The sequence below is a fragment of the Odontesthes bonariensis genome, chromosome 23 (assembly GCF_027942865.1).
Source record: "Odontesthes bonariensis isolate fOdoBon6 chromosome 23, fOdoBon6.hap1, whole genome shotgun sequence".
Classification (NCBI taxonomy): domain Eukaryota; kingdom Metazoa; phylum Chordata; class Actinopteri; order Atheriniformes; family Atherinopsidae; genus Odontesthes; species Odontesthes bonariensis.
In genome coordinates, this window is record NC_134528.1 from 7,840,690 (window position 1) to 7,862,947 (window position 22,258).

The 22,258-nt window shown below is 41.6% G+C and overlaps 1 protein-coding gene across 1 annotated transcript; it reads right to left on the reverse strand.

Annotated features, from left to right (window-relative positions):
• Window positions 1-793: 793 nt before the first annotated feature.
• On the reverse strand, window positions 794-20,170 carry col1a1b (collagen, type I, alpha 1b). Its single transcript, XM_075457604.1, has 51 exons — window positions 19,922-20,170; window positions 17,707-17,901; window positions 17,102-17,124; window positions 16,907-16,942; window positions 16,063-16,155; window positions 15,513-15,581; window positions 15,366-15,410; window positions 15,189-15,242; window positions 14,856-14,909; window positions 14,558-14,611; window positions 14,213-14,266; window positions 14,075-14,128; window positions 13,919-13,963; window positions 13,717-13,770; window positions 13,506-13,550; window positions 13,322-13,375; window positions 12,238-12,336; window positions 12,095-12,139; window positions 11,911-12,009; window positions 11,743-11,796; window positions 11,541-11,648; window positions 11,217-11,270; window positions 10,892-10,990; window positions 10,722-10,775; window positions 10,519-10,617; window positions 10,266-10,319; window positions 10,077-10,130; window positions 9,900-9,953; window positions 9,734-9,787; window positions 9,484-9,528; window positions 9,271-9,369; window positions 7,860-7,967; window positions 7,609-7,716; window positions 7,140-7,193; window positions 6,954-7,007; window positions 6,741-6,848; window positions 6,444-6,497; window positions 5,766-5,819; window positions 5,481-5,642; window positions 5,273-5,380; window positions 5,063-5,170; window positions 4,906-4,959; window positions 4,633-4,740; window positions 4,474-4,527; window positions 4,266-4,373; window positions 3,915-3,968; window positions 3,212-3,319; window positions 2,845-3,124; window positions 2,570-2,760; window positions 2,234-2,476; window positions 794-2,114 (listed from the first exon to the last, which is right to left on the reverse strand). The coding sequence occupies exons 1-51, from the start codon at window positions 20,001-20,003 to the stop codon at window positions 1,968-1,970; spliced, it is 4,347 nt and encodes a 1,448-aa protein (XP_075313719.1). The 5' UTR covers window positions 20,004-20,170; the 3' UTR covers window positions 794-1,967.
• Window positions 20,171-22,258: the final 2,088 nt, after the last annotated feature.

The following is a 22,258-nucleotide window of genomic DNA, read 5'->3' on the forward strand; positions in this document are numbered from 1 at the left end:
GAATTTTTAACCATATCAACTAAAGTTTGCTGCAGAGTATCAGCAAGTGCACTTCTTCAGCATGAGGAAAACTTTAAAAGTAGCCACTCTCACTGTATCTTTGCAAAATGTGGAACCAAAATCCAGAAAGATTGTGTTATTCATTAACTGTATGTAATTAATCATATTTATAATCACATGAATTTGGGATTGTGGTGCTTCTTAACAAGGAGAACAGTTTACTCCCACAGAAATATTATTTTACCCACTTTGAATTTCCAATACTCTGTATTAATCGCTGCCATAAAGTCGACTCTGAAATATGAAGGATTCATTCGTTCAGTTGTGCCTTCTTGGAAGCAGCTGTTGTTGCACTCGATATCCACAAGGAGTCGCTTCTGTGCCTTAATCATTTTACGGAGTTTTATCTTTAAAGATTGGAGGATGAACTGTCTTCTCATGCAAATCCAGTTGCTTCTTTTTGAATGTGACGGCTATAAGAGATAAACTTCATGTTTTAGGTCTAATTTCTAAAGGGACTCAACTGGGAGACTGTTGAGTCAATCTTGTGTGGCCAGACAATGAATCTAAAAGTCAGGCTGGAATATTGGCCTTGTTTTCACTGCTGCTTAACAAATCTGTATTCAGTGCAACTGTTGTGGAACAGTTGTTTTCCAAACATATACATAAGTGTTCAATTATCTTTTCGCCAAAGGCCTTGCTTTGTAAAAATATGACACACAGCTTGTATTTCCTGAGTTCCTAAATGTCAGTTTCACAACAGTTGCCAAACAGAACAGTGAAAACTCTGGCACTGAGTAGACCACTTCACATGCTTTATTTCAGCACCCAAAATAATTAAAAACATCTTGATTTATTATACATGTACAAAATAAGTACAGAATCTCTCTTTTAAACCATGAAAGTGGGTCTGCTTCAATTTTTTTTTAAGAAACCCTTCGCGAAAAAGACATCAACAAACAACATAAACAACAGGGTGGGAGATGTGTGCTGTTTTTTTTTGTTTATAATGAAGAGGAGTTTTCCACAGGGGCAAACAAACAGAAGGATGTACACTGTACACATGGGCAGGGCAATGTTATTGAACCAGAAGTCACTTGCTTTTATCTACAAATACATGATTGCATGCATTACATCTGCAATGATGACCTTTTTCAGAGGGTCTCTGTTATCAAACCAACACTTGAGAAGAAAAAATTGCACTACATCGACAACAAGACAATGACTCAATTTAGTAGCACCAAAGTTCTGCAGGCATTAGTGGCAATGATTACAGTATGATAGTGAGAGTTTCACCATCAAATACCAATAACTGGACCTCATTGAAGTGGTAATAGCACCATTAAATGTTTAATTTTCCCCCAAAGACTTGTTGTCAATATTCTATACAATTTTCATTTAAGAAAAATCGGGGGGTACTTCTTGTTATGAGGTAGCCAACTACATATTGCAATGATGGTAAGTTTCTCTGTCTTGCTTTTTTTTTGCATTTTGCTTAATTTTTTACCAAGGTTCAGGTGTTTTTTCTTTCATGATTTGAGATCAAGGAGACACATCACACTTTTTACAATTTATTTAACACCAGAAAAATGGTACATATCATTTGTTGTTTTCAATGTCCTTCTGCAGTGGTAGAAAATGGCAAAAGTCACCTGTGTTTCATTGTGTGTGTCAACCTTTGTTTTTCTCAATTTCCATGGGGAAATTTTACACAAGTATATATTATTTTCTTGTTGCCAGTGGAAACAAAAGATTCTTTTTAAAGTGTCCTCGTGGTTGGTTTCAGTTGAAGTAGCAGTCCCAAAAATTTCTCATGATTGGAAAAACACAAACACCGTCTTCAGCAGAGTGGTTTTAAAGCATGTGGACCAATGGCAGCCGAATGAGTTTTGATTGCATAGAAAAAAGGATTTAGAGATGACCGCTAGAAAAAAAACAACAACGTCATGTCCATGTTTCTTTCATTTTTACAAGAAGCAAACGGGGCCAACTTCGACGCCAAATTCCTGATCAGGTGCACCAACATCCATAGGAGCAATGTCAATGATGGGCAGGCGGGATGTTTTTGATGTCTTGTAGTCAATGACTGTCTTGCCCCATGTGCCAGTGTGTGACTGTGGGGAGAAACACAAAGGAGAATACATTAAAAACTGCCCCAGAGTAAAAAAAAATTTACACGTCCTTAAATGTAAGTCTGTAAACACAAACTATGACAAACAGAAAGAAAACTCACCGTGCAGCCATCCTCGCTGACGCTGTATGTGAAGCGGCTGTTGCCCTCGGCTCTGACCTCGACGTCGTTGGAGCCCTGGAGAAGCAGGGCCTTCTTCAGGTTGCCGGTGGCAGAATCCATGTAAGCAATGCTGTTCTTGCAGTGGTATGTGATGTTCTGAGAGGCCTGGTTGGACATCAGGCGCATGAAGGCAATCTGGATGCTGACATCCTCAGAATCAGCTTCACTGCTGCCATACTGGAACTGCAAGATGAAGGGAAGCAAACCATGAATGGTGTCATTGGTTTGATAGTACAGTCTGAATACAGTCTATTGCTTTTTGGAATGCCTTCTCACCTGGAATCCACCAGTCATGGACTCGCTGAACCAGACGTGCTTCTTCTCTCTGATGTTCTTGCTGCGGTACCAGTTCTTCATGGGGATGCTGGACTCGCTGGGGTAGATGCAAGTCTCTCCAGTCTCCATGTTGCAGTGGACCTTGATGGCATCAAGGGAAGAGCCCTGGTTGGGATCAACCCAGTACATGCCTGTAATGTGGGACATAAAAGAAATTAAACTTGAGCTCATATTTATGTTCACCTTTTTCTGTAGCAGCACCGATCAGCACTCACCGCTCTTCCACTCGGGGTGGCACATCCTCAGATCACGGCACATACGTGCGGGGCTCTTCTGGGTACCATCAGGGCTGCGGATCTTCTCGACTCTCTGACTGAGGGTCTTGAGGGTGGTGTCGACCTCGTTATCGCGATCGCGCATCATGTTGGGATCATCAGCACGGTACCCACCACGCATGGGATCGGGGGCCTTCTCCTGAATAGGTTGGCTGATAAACTCAATTCCACTGCCGGGAGGCCCAGGAGGTCCAGGGGGTCCAGGAGGTCCAGCAGCACCCTGTTGTTAAACACCAGGATTTTACAAACTGCTTACACACACGAAGAGGCGGATTATGAGCAAAATAAAGATAGTTGAGAAACTTACAGCAGGTCCCATCTCTCCATTGCGACCGCGAGGTCCAGGGGGTCCGATGGGTCCAGGCATACCGTTCATGCCATCCTTACCAGGGGAGCCGCTGCTTCCAGAGGGTCCCTGTAAACAAAACCAAATGATCACCGGTGAGAAACATTAGCTCAGATGGTTCTTCTGGTGATACGGTGTGATTGAGAGTAAGAATGGTGCTATTTTAGTGAATTGAGCCCCAACACTCTGTTGACTCTTTTTTCCCCAATCTAAAAAATAATCCAAGACTGTAGGGTTGACTCAGATTAAGTGTGGGTGCCTAAACTCAGCTACATATCCAACAGATAAGGATAATTTTCTATGGGTCTTTGGTCCAAGTCTGGTCCTCACAACACTTGCCGTAACCCATGTGAAAGCCAGCTTATAACATTTGGGCCACATCTGGCACATACAACCACTGCCAACCCGAAGCCTGGCTCGTGTCTGGCCCAATTGGTGGAAGGTATGTAAAGTCATGCTAGTAAAGTGCAACGATTTTATCAGTTTATTTTTCTGTCTTCTTGTGTTATTACAAGGCAACTGAATTTAAGCTTTTCATCTGGACACAATGGAGAAATTCCAAGGAAAAAACTACAAACTCTTCATTTGTAGAAATGTTGAGTGCCTATGTGTGTGTTTAAATAACTATGTGATGTAACTTAATGTAGAAAAACAATTTACTTACGCGGGGTCCAGCAGGTCCAGAGGCACCAGCAGGTCCTCTCTCTCCAGCAGATCCCTAAAAGCAAGTGAAGGTGCAAAGATTACAGATAGAATATTATTCACATGAGAAAAACAAAAAAATTTCCTTCCACAAAGTCAAGTAAGTTTTGATCGTGTAATTATGTGTTCTACAAGCAATGAATATATCTACTTTTGCATGGAAGTAGGATCTATCTAAAAGAAATGTATATATTTCTTATTAAAAATTTAAGTGCATAGTCAGCCATGAGTAAAGTGATGGATACACCAAATAGTTTTGTCAGGGAACAAGTTTGATGCCTTCCAAAGTTTTAAAGTGGAAAAAGTTACTCACACCAGGTCCAGGTGGGCCGTGCATGCCAGTCAATCCTCTGTGTCCCTTGTGGCCTCTGTCTCCAGCCTCACCAGCCTCTCCTCTGTCTCCCTTACCACCAGCGGGGCCCTGAATAAACACAAAGATACCACCACATGTTGAGATATAAGGAAATTCTTAAAAACTTGTGTATAAATTATTGATTTATACAATGTAATAAAGAACATACAGCAGCACCACGGGCACCAGCAGGGCCAGAAGGACCGGCAGGACCAGCGGGACCCTAAAGGACAGGGAGGGTGTGAGAATTTGGTTAGAATGCACACAAGATGCACAGATCTGTTTCTTGCTCCAAAGGTAATCAGAAAAAGTAGCAATGGGGGCTTACAGACTCTCCACGATCACCAGTCTTGCCAGAGGGGCCAACACCACCGGGGGCTCCAGGACCACCAGGAGGTCCAGGGGGTCCAGCCATGCCACCCTCTCCACGGTCTCCCTATGAGAGCACATTTCCAGTGAGACAATACTAGGCTGCTAAAGGCTAATTTTACAGAGATATAAAGGCCAAAATATTTATTTTGCAACCAAAAAGAAGTTTTAATTCGAAGACATGAATTTGGGCCCTAATGACAATAAGATTAGACCAGTAGAACAGGATTACCTTGGGGCCAGGAGCTCCATCACGACCAGGAGCACCATCGTGACCAGTGGATCCCTGTGGAATAACAATTATCAATGTTTGCCAGTAAGTACTGATGTGTGTGAGACTATTCTACTAAAAAAGTAAACAAGATATACAGCAAATCAAAGCTTCATACCTCACGACCAGCCTCTCCAGGAGCACCAGACAGTCCAGCGGGTCCAGAAGGTCCGGGGAGTCCTCGCTCACCAACAGGTCCAGAGGGTCCCTGCTTTCCAGGCTCACCCTGAGGAAAACAGAGGAGGTCAGTTCTCTGGAGGCAGAAGGATACTCAGAGAAGGGTTAAAAAACAATTTTGCCACAAAGAATGCACTCAAAGAATACTCACAGATGGTCCAGGCAGACCAGAGAAACCACGTTCTCCACGCTGTCCAGGGAGACCTACAATACCACGGGGTCCAGAAATACCTTGAGGTCCAGAGATACCAGAAGCACCCTGTCACAAAAGTACACAGCAGTCATTTAGTGAGCGCACGATTTAAAATCAAGACCTGTAATGCTTTTTTTTGGCTTTCAAAAGAACATAAAGCACTCACAGGAGCTCCATCAGCACCAGGAGATCCCCTCTCTCCACCAGGTCCTGAAGCTCCAACAGCACCAGCCTCACCAGGGCGACCAGCTGGGCCAGTCTCACCACGAGCTCCTCTTGGACCATCTTTTCCAAGGGGTCCGACAGGTCCAGGTGGTCCGGCAGCTCCCTAAAGACATTTAAAAGTCATGGTAAGCCAAAGATCTCTGAGGACAAGATTGTCCATTGGTGATCACGGCTGTCACCTCAAAGAGCACATTTCAGAGGATTTTGTGTTCATGATGAAACTCACAGAGGGGCCAGGGGGTCCAACTCTGCCTGCGGGTCCAGGGAAACCAGTAGGACCCTACACACAAATGCACACAAATGAAATGACAAAAAGAAGTTGATTTCTTACATTATTTGAGTATTCTGAAGTAGTATATTTTAAAATCTACATGAGTTAATGTCACTTGAAGGTAATAAAAAAGTAGCCATCAATGTGACCACTGGATACAGCCAGGTTAAAATTTTTTGTTATTTCACTCCATAAATAAAAAAAAACATTTTAAGGCAAAAAAAACTCAACTTCAGCAATGTTTAGGGGCATGAATCATGTATGAGTATGCTTAACGTATAAGTTAAACCTTTTTTAAAAACCCTCAGAATATAGGTAGGAATAAAACGGGAAAGTTTGGTTATGCAAGTGCTAAATTAGAAATTTCAATTTGCCAAATTGTATATATATTCTTATGGAAAACCACTCAAAAAAGGTAGAAAATAAAAATCTCTAGTGTTATGTTTACATAGGCTGTATCTAATCAAACATGTACAATTGTCCAGTAGATAACATCTATCAAACACAACATGTATTTTAAAAGTTCGATATTTTTTCCCCACTCGTCTGAACGATGATATTTCATCTGATATGACCTTGCTTTAAGAGCGTCATCTCATGCTAGAAAATCTCAGATTGTTAATGAGTACTTACAGGGGGTCCAGCACCACCGCGAGCACCTTTAGGTCCAGATGGGCCAGCGGGTCCCTGTTGACAGAAACAATTAAAAAAAAATAAAGTCAGGTAAATATCATCCTGTCAAAGGATTTCCATTTGCTAAAACTCAATGTTAAAACTCTCTGGTGTCGATGATAAAAACAAAATGACTTATTCATGTATAAAAATCATACACTTTCCTCCTTACACAAGCTGTGATTCTGTTTTTCCATGATTATGCTACACAATATAGCCTATCAAAGGTTGTTTATGTTACATTTTTGGCTAACCCACCTGAGGACCAGCAGCTCCAACAACTCCAGCAGGTCCAGGAGCACCAGCATCTCCCTTGGTTCCAGAGTCACCAGTCTCTCCCTTGGCACCAGGCTGACCATCAGCACCCTGAGGTAAGAGTACATGAGGAAACATTGATGAATATTTCTTGTCCAAGCTCTGATCTTAGGTCAGCATGCTTACACAGTGTTTTTAGAAAAAATATCAACTCACAGGAGGTCCAGCAAATCCAGCAGGTCCAGAAGGTCCAGTCTCTCCACGCTCACCCTGTCAGAGTCATAAATAAGGCCATTACAACACATCCTGACATTCTGCGTATGGCATCAGCTGCCAGCTCGCTAGAATTTTCATTTCTTGTTAGTTTTCAGAGCTTTAAACAGAGTTTGTGGAGGAACTTACAGGGGAACCACGAGGACCAGTGGGTCCGGAGACTCCAGCGGGACCACCCTCACCCTAAAACCAGAGAAAAACCAAAAGGTCAGCCGACAAGCTGGTTGTTCATCACAATAACCTGATCAACCGATAAATCAGCCTCACACATCACCTAAGTGCAGAAGAAATGCATTGAGCCAAGCATTGAACATCTATTTTAATGAAGCTGAAGTCCATATTAAAATACTACATATCTATATTAACAATATGTAACATTTGCACACATTTTCTTATTCATCTTCAATCATCTAAAAAGAAAAAAGTCACATGATTGCTCAAAGACACTTTAAAAGAAAAGAGAATATTAGCTATTTTACGATACGAGTAAATAAGTAAAGCAGTAAAATTAGCAGGATACAGCAGAGATTTACAGCTAAATCTTGAATCTGGATGGATGATAGCTGTGGGTTAAAGCAAATATGTTCTTGACACTCACCTTCTCACCCTGAGCACCAGGAGGTCCAGGGACTCCAATAGCACCTGTCATACCGCGCCCGCCATCTTTGCCAGCGGCACCATCAGCTCCCTTAGCACCACCGTCACCCTAAACAGAGAGAAATGCTGTAAAAAGCCACTTTTGATGGTGTTGTAAAAAGAGTAGAGCCATGTTGCTACTTTAAATTTGGATGATCTATTAGGAGAACTTCCAAATTGCTCCTTACTGAGCTGTTCCGTTGTTATACTTACTCTCTCGCCCTTAGCACCGGGGAGACCGCCAGCTCCTCGCTCACCAGGCATTCCCTGCATACCGGGGCCTCCAACACCACCGGGGGCACCACCTAAACCAGGCTCTCCCTGAGCACACACACAAAAGAAACAAATATTCACATTATTATGAGCTGATGGGATGCACTGGGAAAAGTGAGGATCAAGTAGTGGAGCTAACGGTGTCTATCATCGTCAAAGACAATGAAACCACAAATTTACACGGCAGCAGGTGAATGAGAAGCACTCTGAGGAGCTTTGTAAAAATGTTGCTCTCTAAAGGTGTCACATAAAAGCACAAAATGAAGCCGATTTAAACTTTACCATGGTAACATTGTGCATATGGGGTGTGATACTGGAAACTTTGTTATTATAAAGATAATAAAGCTTGTTTCAGTGTAAATAATGCTTGTCACACATGAGTAACCGGGGGGGGGGGGGGGCCTTTTCACCCAGATATGTGTGGCAGCATATTTGCACACAGGGACCCAAGTTCAGGAGAAACAACTGACAGATGTGCTTGCACATTTTTTCACGAGTGGTTTTTTAGGCTACTCAAATGTATATTCTGCATCGTTATAGCTATTTCTTCGCTTTCTTATCAACAGCCATAGTAGAAAGTGAAATGAGGGATTGTTTGTCTTGTTTTTAGAGAGTTTTAAAGTTTCATCATGGTTTGAATGGGCTTATGAGCCTCACAAACAAACACAAGGCAGTAAATACTGATATTTTAAACACAAACAAGCACAGAATGAGAAGCGTGGATGCAGATGACAAACATCAGTGAAAAGAACATTGAGCAAATCACTGCAACTGCTGTCATGTTTTTTGATGAATTTGCTCCTTTTTGGTTCAGAATGTATTCTGACCACCTCGATTCTAAATGAATATCAGAAGTGTACACAGTGTGATTCCTAAAGGCATATATGCTTTGCAAGGTGATACATGCAGCATACACAGAATACAGGATGAAGCCAATTCACACATAGGGGAAAGTGTTATCTAATCAAAGCAATCTTAAGATTATATTGAACTTGGAATAAACACTTGTTTATACTGGCTTTCCTGAAACATTTTCATTTCTTCAAACTACATAGTGGGTTTTTGTGTGTATATTCAATACTATAAAGGAACAAATTGCAGATTATTTTACTTTCCTGACCTTCGCTCCCTTTTTCCCATTTTACAAGAAAGCTGCCTCTTTTTGGAATGGGTAAAACATGTGCAGTGGTAAATGCTTTTTATGCTATTTGTTGACATCAGAGAGCGGTTTTTCTTTCGTTCTGTGTCATTTCAAAGACTGGACTGACATGTCGAGTTTGATATTCAACAAAAACCCATCTCAACCGCAGCCTCGGTCTTTCAGAAGCTCCTCGTCTTTTTTCAAACACACCTTAGCTCCATCGTTACCAGCAGGGCCGGGAGCCCCACGTGGTCCAGTTGGACCAGAAATGCCGTTACCACCGCGCTCACCAGGGAAGCCTCTGTCCCCCTGAAGGAAAGAAGGAACGCATCAGTCACAGCTTTTTTTCTCCAGTGATTGGAGGAGCAGGGTGTATCACATGCTCTGAAAAAGGTTTGTTTCTTAAACGCAGGAGATACTCACTCTGGGTCCAGTTGCGCCACCGGGTCCAGTCTCACCAGGAGCACCCTGAACAAAGAAGGAAGAAGATCATCCTTATGTCCGCATTACAGCATTTACATTTACATCAGTTGTCTTTTGCTCTAAATCTGTCTGTGTTTGAAATATCTCAATAACGACTACATTTAACACTACACACTAAATCCTAACTTAGAGACGAGTCAAATTTAGGATGTAATAGATTTGTGTGTTAACAATTTCTTGTGAATCATACCTGATCACCAGGCTTGCCAGTCTCACCAGTAGCACCTTGGGGTCCAGGGAGACCCTGTACAAAGACAAAAGGTGGCAAGTTTAACAAGCAGAGTCGTACTGCAACATAGAAATATGTTAGAGAACTTACGACGGCTTTAAGGCCGTCGGGATACTCTAAAACTCACCTGGAATCCGGGAGCACCAGCTGATCCTTGCTCTCCCTTCTCTCCAGCAGGTCCCTGAACAGAGACAAGAGAAGTAAACAATGAAAAACAAGTCTCCCTATGAAATATAGAACTAATCTCCTCTGATGTTACGTTAGTTACATTAGTTATTTTAGATAAATGAGGTGAGATACATACAGCAGGGCCAGAAGGTCCAGGAGCACCAACATCACCATCTTTGCCAGGAGCACCCTGAGAACACAAATAATATTTGATATATCACCAAAAGGTTCTCTGGTCCTTTTTTTGTCTTTTATTTTGATATATTGGAGCACTAAAGGTAATAAAGCCTGTTATGTATAGTTTTAACATTATTACAGTACTTACAACAGCGCCAAGAGCACCAGCGGGACCTCGCTCACCAGGCTTACCACCTTCACCCTGTTAAATAGACAGAAGTCCACACTTACAGCCACTGTTGAAGGGATTTTGTACCATAATCAGTATCTTTTATTATCGAATGCTCTGGTCTACAAGAGTAAATGTAATTTAATTTAAATAATGACCCCATTCTTGATCTTTCAAGAGTTCTATTTTTAAATTCATAAAGAAAATGAGAGGAGAATTTCTGTCGACTCACAGCTACTCCCTTGGGTCCTGGGAAACCCATAACACCGGGCTGTCCTCTGGCTCCAGCGGGGCCAGAAGCTCCACCACGGCCATCTTGTCCAGGAGCACCCTAAAGATTACAGGCAGAAGAGAATGAAAATGTGTCAAGTTTTAGTTAACTCATTCCAGCTCCTGTTCTTTGCCATATCAAGTCATATCAGAAACAGAACTTACAGCAGGTCCAGCTTTGCCATCAGGGCCAGGGCTTCCAGGGCTACCAGTCACACCCTAAAGGGAAAATGTCACATTTGAGATTCACTCAAAGACCTTTGCCAACATGTTTTGGTTTCAGGTTTGTCTGCTTTGTGTCTTTCTTAAGAATTGTTGCAGCAGCTATAATTTACCTTGGATCCGGGAGCGCCAGGAGCACCAGAGCTTCCAGACTCACCGGTGGCTCCTTGAACTCCCATTGCTCCGGGGGCACCACGCTCACCAGGGGCACCCTGAAACGCAGGTGAAAAAGAGTCGGGATAAATCTCCACAGGCTATGATAGTGGAGAGTGGTTTGACAACTCTCATATATCTGAGAGATGCAGTTATGGCTTTCTGTTGCTCTTCAGTGGTCACAATGACCATCTGATAGGTTTGAATACGGTAGGACAGCTGATGAGCTGGAACCAATGTTTTTCAAATGTGATCCTGATCTGACTGAGGAATTAACTAACTCACCTTTCCACCAGCAGGTCCATCAGCACCAGGGAAACCACGAGCGCCAGGGGAACCCTAAAAACAGAGACACCAGCCATGTCACTAACTGGATTTTACAGCTGAATAACTCACAATGCAGGGGTGAATCCCCCTGGGAATTTAACATACTGCAAATGAAAAGCAAAATTGCACAAACATGCTTTAGATGGCTTTGACCTAGAACCCTTAACACATAAGAAATGATGATATCTTTTGCTATATCGCAAGCACGTAGAATGAGAGCACAAGTAGCTGAGAGAAATCTGATAAAGCTGATAAAGTAAAAGAAGAAGGACAATAACATACACGCTCGCCAGGGGGTCCACGGGCTCCAGCACCGCCGGGCTCTCCACGTCCTCCTCTCTTTCCCTCCTCACCAGAGGGGCCAGCAAGTCCCTGAATTCCAGCGGGGCCCTATAAAAGAAAGGAAAGCAACCATCTTATTTCCTTATATCCCAAAAAGTGATAAAAGAATCGCAAAATACAAACAATGCAATGTGAGACTTACAGATTCACCCTTGGCACCAGGCTCTCCCTTAGGACCAGAGGGACCAGGGTCACCCTGTTGGCAGATCCAGACATATCTTATTGAGGCTGTCAGGTGATCCAGAATCTCTGTAACACTGTCAAACTTGACACCAAAACTCAAAATTCACACAATAAGTAGCCCACTCACGTTGTTACCCTTGGGACCAGGAGCACCAATAGCTCCCTGAGCTCCAGCGGGACCACGAGAACCAGGGAAACCAGGAGCACCAGCGATACCAGCAGAACCCTAGGTGAAAGAGAGCTGAGGTGTAAGAACAATTCATGTGCAGGATCCGAGTGGGGTAAACATGATCTATGTGAAGAATACTTACAGTAGCACCCTTAGCACCAGCGGAACCATCAGATCCAGGAGCACCCTGCCAGAAGAGTAACAAGGCAGTTTTCAAAAAACGTTCTACTCTGTAAAACATGTGAAAAAGATGTAACAGTATGATAAAAATCAAGATCTACTCACAGCAGCTCCAGCAGGTCCAACGGCTCCTGGGTTACCGGGCTCACCACGGGCTCCCTGAGCTCCCTCATTTCCACGGCCTCCCTGAGGACCAGTCTCACCCTGTGGAGCAATATAAACCATAGCTCTGAAAATCTGCATTTTTAATACCATATTGAGTGAGGTGACAAATCAAAAGCTCATTGTCTGTAAGGCAGAATGATAGCTTATAAAGTATGCATAAAGAAATTAAAAGAGGGGTTAAAAACCTATAAAAAAACTACGTAAGTTTTTTACACTTGTGAAAAATAAAATACATTCTAAGTGTAAAAAGGATAAATAGTCCTGGTAATGGCCTAAAATTGTTTTTAAAAGTGTGGATTTTAATTTTTCTGTCAACAGCAACTGAATGATGTCAGCTTCTTCTCCTCCCCTCTTCTCTGGATCCCACAAAAACCACAGATCTGTGTGACTGCAGGCGTTAAAATAGATTTACTTAAGCGGTGTTTCCCAGTTCTGATGATCTGGACCAACTGCCTTTCATTTTTAAGATGCTTCCGTGCTCAAATGTACCTCATTCAAATGAACTGGCCACCGCTTGTAATCAAGTTTGGCAGAAAGTTTGAGCCAGGTGTACTGAAGCAGAGAAAAGTCTCAATGATGCAGATCAGATCGGGGAGGGGGGGGGGCAGCAGAAGAAAGGTGCCATCAGAGGTCCAATGATGCCATCTAGTGGCTTGAGGGTTAATCTGGACTGTACAGTATCATGCCAAATTGACAGTTTTTAGTTTCATAGCACGGTCCTTAATGGCTAATTAATTTATAGAAATCAGGGCTTATCCTGCAAATTCTAAGGCGTCCCAGAACACGGCTTAATCTGTACAGATAGTTTTTCTACTAATAAGAGATTATGAGACTGAATGTTCGGAGTATGGCTAACAAGTTCAAATAACGTCCCTCCTATGTTGTCCCTGGTTACAAAAGCAACTCTTATTCGAAGTTAGACATGAGACAGGAAGGCGCAGCAGAGGTGCAGCACCTAAACTGGATCTAGAAAAACCCAACGGCCCGTTTTGGCATTAAATTTCCAGAATATTGTGTGGTTTACCTTAGCACCAGCACCACCAGGGAATCCAGGGGCACCAGCAGGTCCAGTAGGTCCCTAAATATCAAGACAGATAATGTTATCAGACATTTAATTTACAGCATAACATCAGTTGCATTAAAAACAACAGTGAATAGAATCTCCTACTATTGCAGTTTGTGCTGATTTAATAGTTTGAAGTACTTACGGGAGGACCAGCAGGACCGGTGTTGCCATCATTACCACGAGCACCCTGCAGAAGAGGACGGGGAAATTACATCAAACACATAGAGCTCTAAACCTCAGTAAGTGACATAATATTGTAAATATAAAGAATGAGAGGCAAGTTTTTGTGCATCCCTTCCACCAGCAGTTGTTTCAGTGGATGAGATTGCAAAGAGAGGGAGGTCAGGACTTACAGATGGGCCTGGAGCTCCAGGGCGGCCTCTCTCGCCAGGAAGACCACGAGCACCCTAGAAGAAACAAAGAAAGGAGAACAATGTTAGCTTGATGGCACTGGGATATTTTAAATAAACTTTTTTTGTGTTTATGCAAATCAGATGGAAGGTTATAGCCAATCTATATCAATAAGACAGGATATGTGTTTATTTCTAAACGTACCATAGCACCAGGGACACCGTTCTCACCAGAGGCACCAGGCTCTCCCTGCAGACGAAAACAGAGAGAAGGGAAAGGATTAGCTCTGTAATAGCTGAGCTGAATCCAAATCTAATGATGAGACTCTCTCCTGAGCAATAACTCATCCTGTCGTCTTACCTTGGGGCCAGCAGGTCCACCGTCTCCCTTGGCTCCATCGAGACCGCTGAAACCCTGTAGGCAAGATCAGTGAGCATCATTCAGATCACGACAACTTTAATAATGCCAGAGCAATGAGAAACAATCACTAAAACTCACTCTGTGTCCCTTGATGCCGGGGAGTCCAGCAGTTCCGGGGAATCCACGAGCACCCTGCATGAGAAAAAATACACACATATACATTTTTCAACGTGTGTTTTAAAAGCTTGCAAATCCCTGATGCAGATGGGGAGGGACTGGAGATCAAAACTAGAACATCTGAACAAACTGTGAATGATTTAAAAAATAAATATAGTCTTATAATTCTAAAAATGGGGAGCATCTTTAAAGATAATCAAAATCGACTTGTGTGGCCTTGTGTATATCAGTCTTTACATAAATGTCGACATGGGATTTATTCTATCTGGCACTTCCTGATCTTTGCTCTCAATGGGAATTGCTCACCTGAGGGCCAGCAGATCCACGCTCACCAGGGCGTCCAGGTTTGCCAGGCTCACCCTTTTGAAACACAGAGAAAACAATTAACTTCAACAATCACTGACAGCAGTATGTTTCATTTGGACTGTGTATAAACTAAAAAGAGGCCAGACAATAAGTTCCTTAAGCAGGACATAAGAATGCAACACAAGGATGAACTGACATCTAATACATCTACGAAGGCCCTTTTTTTAGTTAATGGATTAAAGTCTGACCTCATCAAACACAGAGAGAAAAGGAATAAAATCAACAATAAATCACTTACATCGTCACCATTCTTTCCAGGGGGACCAGAAGCACCACGAGAACCCATGGGACCCTAAAAACAGCAACAGATAACATGATTGGTACTCTGAATATTCATTGGTAAAGAAGAAAGAGTGAGAGGAAAAAATGTGTGCATGCAAATGTGTGTTAGTGGGTCAACAATTAAAACAGGAAGTGGAGCGCAGGTCTCTATCCAGTTTTAATTAGCATCTTATGATGTTTACAACAGCCTTTGAAGTTGAAGAGCTGTGCTTCGTTGTCTATGAAGTTGAGGTTTTCCCTCCTAGCTTATATCAAAGATAAAACAAGATTATAGTTCATGTATACTTACAGAAGCTCCAGGCTCACCAGGCTCTCCTGCGGGTCCAGGGTTACCTACAGGACCCTAATGGACAACAAGAGAAACAGATTAACACAAAGTCATCTTCAAGGCATCTGTTTTAGATACCTGATGCAGGAAAATAGATTAAAGGGATAACTGAACTGTTGTTCATAAGGGGATACTTACATTGTAGCCAGGGGGTCCAGGAGGACCACGGGGACCTGAAGGACCCTATTGATGAAGGTGAGAAAAAAGCCATTAAGTTCTCTTCAAATCTTTTAAACATTTTGCAAATGGCAGTATTTCGAGAGAAAGAAAGAAAAGCCTTCATACGACTGGGCCAGGAACTGGTGGGCCACTGGATTTGGAGTGGTCAACGTAGCTCATTTGAGGAGAGAAGTTCTGTGAAAGGAGAAGATGCGAAATTAGTCACTGAGTTTTAGATAAACAACACATTAAAGTCCCACCCCAACACAAAAACCTCAAATCTGTGCCTTTTTTTCCCCTCAAAATTATATTGTAATGATGCCATCAGCTGTATAAATTCCTCGGCTCCAGGAGAATAATCAAAACTTCTCATCATGAATGAATTCGTTTCAACTTTGACATTATGATGTTAACTGCTCTTATGAGTGAACCTAAACCTAACCTAAACCCGAGTAGAGGGGAGCTGTCTCCAGTAACAGTGCCGAAACACACATGGAGGAAATTTCTTATTTAAGTCCTGCGTCCTGAGCTTCTGTCTGTGTCAGGAAAAGAACTACAGAGATATTCCATTCTGAATCACAGTATAAAGAGGGAATTTTAAGTTTCTAAGACAACTCTCTTTTATGCAGACGTGAGTCATGTGACTTTATAGATGCCTTGGTGTGGTAGCACTTACTCCGCCAAGGCCAGGGGGGCCAGGGGGGCCAGGAGGGCCAGGGAGGCCAGGCTGTCCAGGCAATCCATCATTGCCAGGAACACCGGGAGGACCCTGAGGAAAAAGTCATTCAGACACTGTCAGTTAACAATATTCATCATTAATATTTCAATTATGTCAATCACTTTCCATGAAACCCCAACTTTAATAACTTCACTAAGTTGAATAACATACAGAAAGTGCAAAGTGTTCTGTAAAACAAAGTTTTGTTTTTTTTTAAATGATGGAATTAGCTTCTTGATAGCACTTTACTTTTTGACTTTGGGACTATTGAACTCTCATTGACCTTTCGACCTATTTACCAAATGGTATCTGTGACGTCACAGCAGCTTCATCACCATGCGCGTCACTTTCTAGCGTTTCTCTCTCCAAATACACAGTGGTGCTGTGTATATATTACAGTTTTAACCACTAACTGGTGACACGCACAATAAAGCAAAGACAATTATGTTTCGATATCCTAAAAACAATCAGGAAGAAACCAAATGTGAAGCAGAAAATATGCTAATCGGTGTGATTTGCGCTGAATGTGAAAGGCTGCACAAGGCAGTAATATTTCCTATGGAAGCCACTCAACAAGGAGACACACTAATGAGCCATTGCTTTGACTAACTCATATTATTTGTCTCTGACAGAAAACAATCATATTTAAGAATCTCTAAAAATATGAAGGTGTTTTAAATATCTAAATTCTCTGCTTATCCTTACACATACAACTTCAAAATTAAATTACAGATGGCATTCAAGAAATGTCCCTTGAATTGTGTGGAAAATGTAAAAATGTAAAAAGGAAAGTGGAACCTACCTGGTCTCCATCGGGCCCAGTGGGTCCCTTTGGTATCTAGAGATAGATAGAAATACTGAATTAAGCTATGCTGCCATGTTTCCCCACAATGTAAAGCCAAGACTATCCCCTATAATTTAAGCTAGTATATGAAGTTTAGAGTTTGGACTTCTAATATTGTTTTCCACATGAATCAAAGAGAAAAGGGCAAAATACCTCAGAGTCTGGATACGGGGTTCCTAAAGAATCAACAAAAAAAGGAATGTCAACACCTCTTGAACACAAATTAATTTACATTCAAAGTATTCTACACTTGAAAGTGATAGGTGAAGCTAGCATAAAGCCACAAGTCAACGTCATCTACAGCAGGATGGGAGATTCAAGCAGGAAATACGGTATGTGAAAGGATCACTGAATCAAAAGCAACATGGAGCCTTATTACCAAATAATCAAATAGGGAAGAAGAAGAAAAATCAAAAGATTAAAATGTTTTTGGTACATGTGACATGTTTAACTCTGCATTGATGGTGCACAGGCAGCCATGTTGGGAAATTGCACATTTATTGCCAAATTCCACCAAAGAGGGAACATAATCCACCGTTAAAAGAATTTATATTCTCATGAAATTGAACCAAAAAGATATAATCCAAAGTGATTATTTTCTGAAAGAAATCCTCAAGCAAGCAAACAGGCAGGCAGGCAATAGGGCTGAAGGCATCACGTCCATTTGTGGCCAGAGAACCAGGGATGGTCAGAGGTGGATGAGAGGAAACTAGGTGGCACCATAAGGCTAATGAAACCACAGAATTAGTTGGTAATACCATCGGTGTCGGGGCAGATAGGGCAGCACTCTCCATCTGGGATGTATGGATCTTCGCAGTCGGATGTATCCTCACACATCACATCGTCGCAAATGACATTCCCACTGTCGCACACGCACATTTGGCATGGCTCTGGTTTCCATACATCCTTGTCGTTGTACAACTGTCCGTCTAAATTGCAGCTGCCATATGTGCCTGGAAAGGAAAACAAATCATCATGAGTTTGGTTAAACTGAGGGTAGATAAGAGGAGAGTGAGGGCATCATGTAAATGCCGACTTAAATAAACAATTAGTTTAGGTGTAAAGTAAGCATGTACAGCTTTGTTTGACCTTTTCTGCAGCTGCACACTATTGGTTTGTATTATAGTACATTAGAATAGATGGGACTTCTGCTTGCAGAAAAGCATACTATTCATGAACCTCAATGGGGGATGCAGCAGTAGAGCCGGGCCATTATAGGCGTGACCAGGCTGAGGCTTAGATCACTGAAAATAATTTACCATCCATTTTATTTTCTTCCTATCAAGATGCCAAAGGCCTTATAGTTAATGTTTTTAGTTACTAAATCTTATCATTTACGTACGCATGCATGGTTGCCATGTCAAAATACATCCTGAGGACTCATGATAAACTTGTTTATGTAAAAGTTTGATGCACAATAAATCTGGAATGGTTACCAAGTTGATGAAACTCGTGAGACAGTCTTTTTGTCATTTCTACAGTCTGTTAGGGTTTCAAATAAATCCACAGCTAAACCTAAATGCTTCAATTTAAAAACAGAAATACATCTGAAGCATTTTTTTTTTTTTTTTTTTTTGCAATTTAGTTTTAAAAGCAGATGCAGTTTATAGCCTGTAATCTTTTATCAATATGAAATCTCTGAATTGACACTAAATCTGTGTTTGGGTTTGTATGCGGCTGCAGTCCTAAATAAACATTTGTATCGGAACAACTGCTGGAGAATCTCAGTTCCACAAAGCAAAAACTTCAAAAAAAGGTCACCACAGACTTTAGTCCTGGACCAGCCCTTGGCTTAGTTACACAGACACAGTTCAGTGACCTAATTATAGAGAAAATTGGGGCAACTGCAAGATGTGACCAAGTCAAGCAAAAAGGTTGTCAGTGATCTATTGTTTCAAAAACTGGTGGTTGGTGACTGATTTATTGGCACAAAAAAATGAGCTTATGATAAAGTCTAATATAAGTGCAAGTCTGCAAGAGCCACAAGTAACTTGGGTCTGTTTTATGTCAGTCCTGACAGGGAGAAAAAAAGGTGTTGAAATTTCTGTCCAATATTCATGCTCGTGTCTAAGTCAAACGTTTTCATTCACAATCTATTAATGGGGAATTACGGTGCGCTTCACATCTCGGGCTGGCGAGTGTGGGGTTGGGCCTAAAACGGGACGAGGTTTGAAGGATGGATGTACAGCTCCGGTACCTGCCGCAAGGTGACGCTGTTGCCCCGTAAAAGGAGGCCTCCCGCACCCTATACAGGGATGGTGATTAATTGACGTCTAGACGAGCCTTTTTCATTGTCGACGTCAGACTTCAACAATTTTTCCGTTGTCGTTTTTTTTCAGCAAACCAAGTCCTTTTGAAACTTTTAATTCAGACTTACTATCCTTCAGAGCATCATTGCAAAAGTTTAACAAGTTTAAATATTCCCCATCATTATGTTTTTTAAAGCCAGTAAACTTCTGTCTGCTCTCCATTAATGCATTTTTGGTTAAAACGGTTGAGACTACTTGGGGTCCAACTTTCCTAAAACTACGGAATACGAAGTCCAGTCTAAGCAGATTTGATTTAATTGAATTAAATGCCTCTCATAAATCTCTGTATGCTTGCGATTCAACTCCCTTTGAACCCAATGTCCTGCCACTGCGCATCAGAGATAATGCAGCTGCTCCCTCCAGGTTCGCAATGCAACAGGACGCACACTGAGCATGTATCTGCACGTCAGTGGAGGAGCAAACCATATGGAAAAATCCAGTCTATAAATTCCTATTCTCCTCCAGATCTCCAAAGAAAATAAAAAAAATCATTAAAACGCCCCACAGTGCAACAACTTTCACCATCTCTGCCTATTGGAGTCAGGTATCCCGCAGAGGACGATCAGTTCCAGGAAACTGTTCAGCATCCTTTTGGGCTTTCCTCATCTTGAGAGTGCCACCGTCCCAAAAACAACTCAAATCAATGTTTGAAAGTGATACTTACTATCATCCTCGCCTTGACCTCTCGCCAAAAGCACTGTTGCGCTGAGCAAAAGCGCTAACCGAATATCCACAAAGCTGAACATGTCTAAATGTTAGACATGTAGATTCTTTGTAGAAAGGGGGGATCCTGTTTTTCTCCTCAGACTCCACTCATACACGGTAGGGTCCGGTCTGTGTGTATCTCCAATCCAGACCCTAGCAGAAACTCCCTACTGCCTAAACAAATGACTTAGCTTGGCTTTTATATGCCAAAACTTTTGGGGAGGTCCTGGGCGCACCAGATAACTTGTGTATGTTCTTTGCATAGAGTCCCTCCTTCATCAGAGAGAGGGGCCGTCTTAAAACATGTCAAACAAGTTCACGCCTCAGCTCGAACGTGGATGATGAGGAGAGTCACCATTTACGCACCGGCTCTCCGCCGCGCAGACGTCTTTTGTCACCAACTTACTTTCTGTGGATTTTCTTAATTGAGACCTGTGTTGTTTAGTCTTTTCGGCAGCCAAAGCGAGACGTCGCGTCCCTGAGCTGACTTGATCTGATTTGGATTTTACTAACAGAACTGATTGGCAGCTTCCTTAAATCCCTGTTAATTAAACATATGAGGATCTAGGGTCTGTGTTATGCCTGCTGTGCGGGAAGTTACTTTATTAAAATGTTTTTATTTAATCTATCTCTCAAAAATTTGTGGACGGAAAAAGGATGGAACTGCTCAAAGAGCTGGCTACGGATATTTCAGCTGAAGTCGAGTGTGCGTAATTTACGCACAGAGAGAAAAAAACTGGTGGAGATCATTCGTCGTCTCTAAAATATTCCAGACTAACTAACATTCTATATTATGATCAGTCAATTAAGTGATTCTGCCTCCTCAAGAGGAAATCTTGCCATGTTATTGCCCTTTGTTGCTGTTCTTTGCGCCGATTATCTGCAAGGAACTGAAAATGAGCACCAGCAGACTGCATCCACAACACAAATGTATTCATTTAGAAATAAAACTGTGCACATACACTCAATCCAGTTGCAACTTTAAGGAAAGTAACAGCAAGCATTCAATGCTAACCTACTCCATAGCATGCCCATGGTTCCCCTCATTGTTTGGACCTTTATTTGCAGCTGTCACTCCAACAAGTAACAGTGCTTCCATTTTTGCTGGTCAACTAAAAGAAAACAGTGGTCAGGAAGCAACATGAATGAGTTTAGGAACATGTACAGCTAGCTGTGTTCAAATCCACCTTTTCCAGTAGAGAAATGGCCATCCCGTGATGTTAGAGACAGAGTGGGAGGGAGAGAGAAGAAAATTTGGCAGATCCACAAAGCAGTCTGGTTACACTGTGGACACGTTGCAGCTTCTACAACTACAGTGCAGCTCCAATCTGACCTCATTTACTCCTTGCCCCTGTCTTTTTTCTTCTTTTTAGATACTGAACCAAAGAAGCTGCCCAGTCTTCACAAGTGCCTAAAAATAAAGGATGCTATGAGATATCTCAGTTCCATGTTTTATTAGCTGAACAGAAAAGTAAATTAGAATATCTTGCTTAGAAAACAAATTTTAACATTTTCTTGGCCAAAAGTGTTTATGATGGTCTACAACTGATGTTCTAATCATATGATGCTCAAGTTATTCTGTATCAGCTTTATGTAGGGTTGTTATTTTTATTCTTAGAGGTGATTATTCAGTGGTGTAGTGGCACTTGGACAAGTGGCTTTTAGCCTATTTGTGATTTATGCCCTGATTTTTATTCAAGCAGCCTGTCCAGCAAGGGATTTGATATAAACAGAGACATGAAAGAGTACTCTGCCATATTCAGTTAACCCAAAAGGTAAAGCTAGGGCAGGTCATGTCTTTGCATTCCTAGTGCAGGAAAAAAAGTACTTACTCAAAACCATTTTTTAAAAAGCAAAAATTAAGAGTTTATTAGAAAATTACATAGCTCCTGGGATGATATATCATGGTCTCCTGCACTGCAAATATGCACAATGAATATATTTTGATTTGAATAAGTGAGAAATAAAAATAGATGGATAAATGAATATATAAATAAATAGGAAAAGGGGTTATAAGTTAAAAACAAGACTATTTACCAGAATATAACAAACAAAAAAGCAAAATCATACAAAAAGAACAACGATTGTACTTACACACTCCATGACATGTTAATAACAGATTGGCTATTGTGAAAAAAAATCAAATCAACACGTAGAATTGTAATTTCCCGTTCAATCATTTATTCATTGTGTGTTTATCCTTCAAATGATAACTTACAATATCCTGACATTCAATTTTCAATCTACACTCTGATTTTTAAGTCATTTGCCTATTACTGGATGGCCTGTTTCCCAA

Excerpts from the sequence above, each read along its gene's own strand:
- col1a1b (XM_075457604.1), bottom strand. The coding sequence starts at position 20,003 with ATGTTCAGCTTTGTGGATATTCGGTTAGCGCTTTTGCTCAGCGCAACA. Across the intron at positions 14,612-14,855 it reads CTGGAAAGAATGGTGACGAT|GGTGAGCCTGGCAAACCTGG; the intron begins GTAAGTGATTTA and ends GTGTTTCAAAAG. Across the intron at positions 9,788-9,899 it reads CTGGTGCTCCCGGATTCCAG|GGTCTCCCTGGACCCCAAGG; the intron begins GTGAGTTTTAGA and ends GTCTTTGTACAG.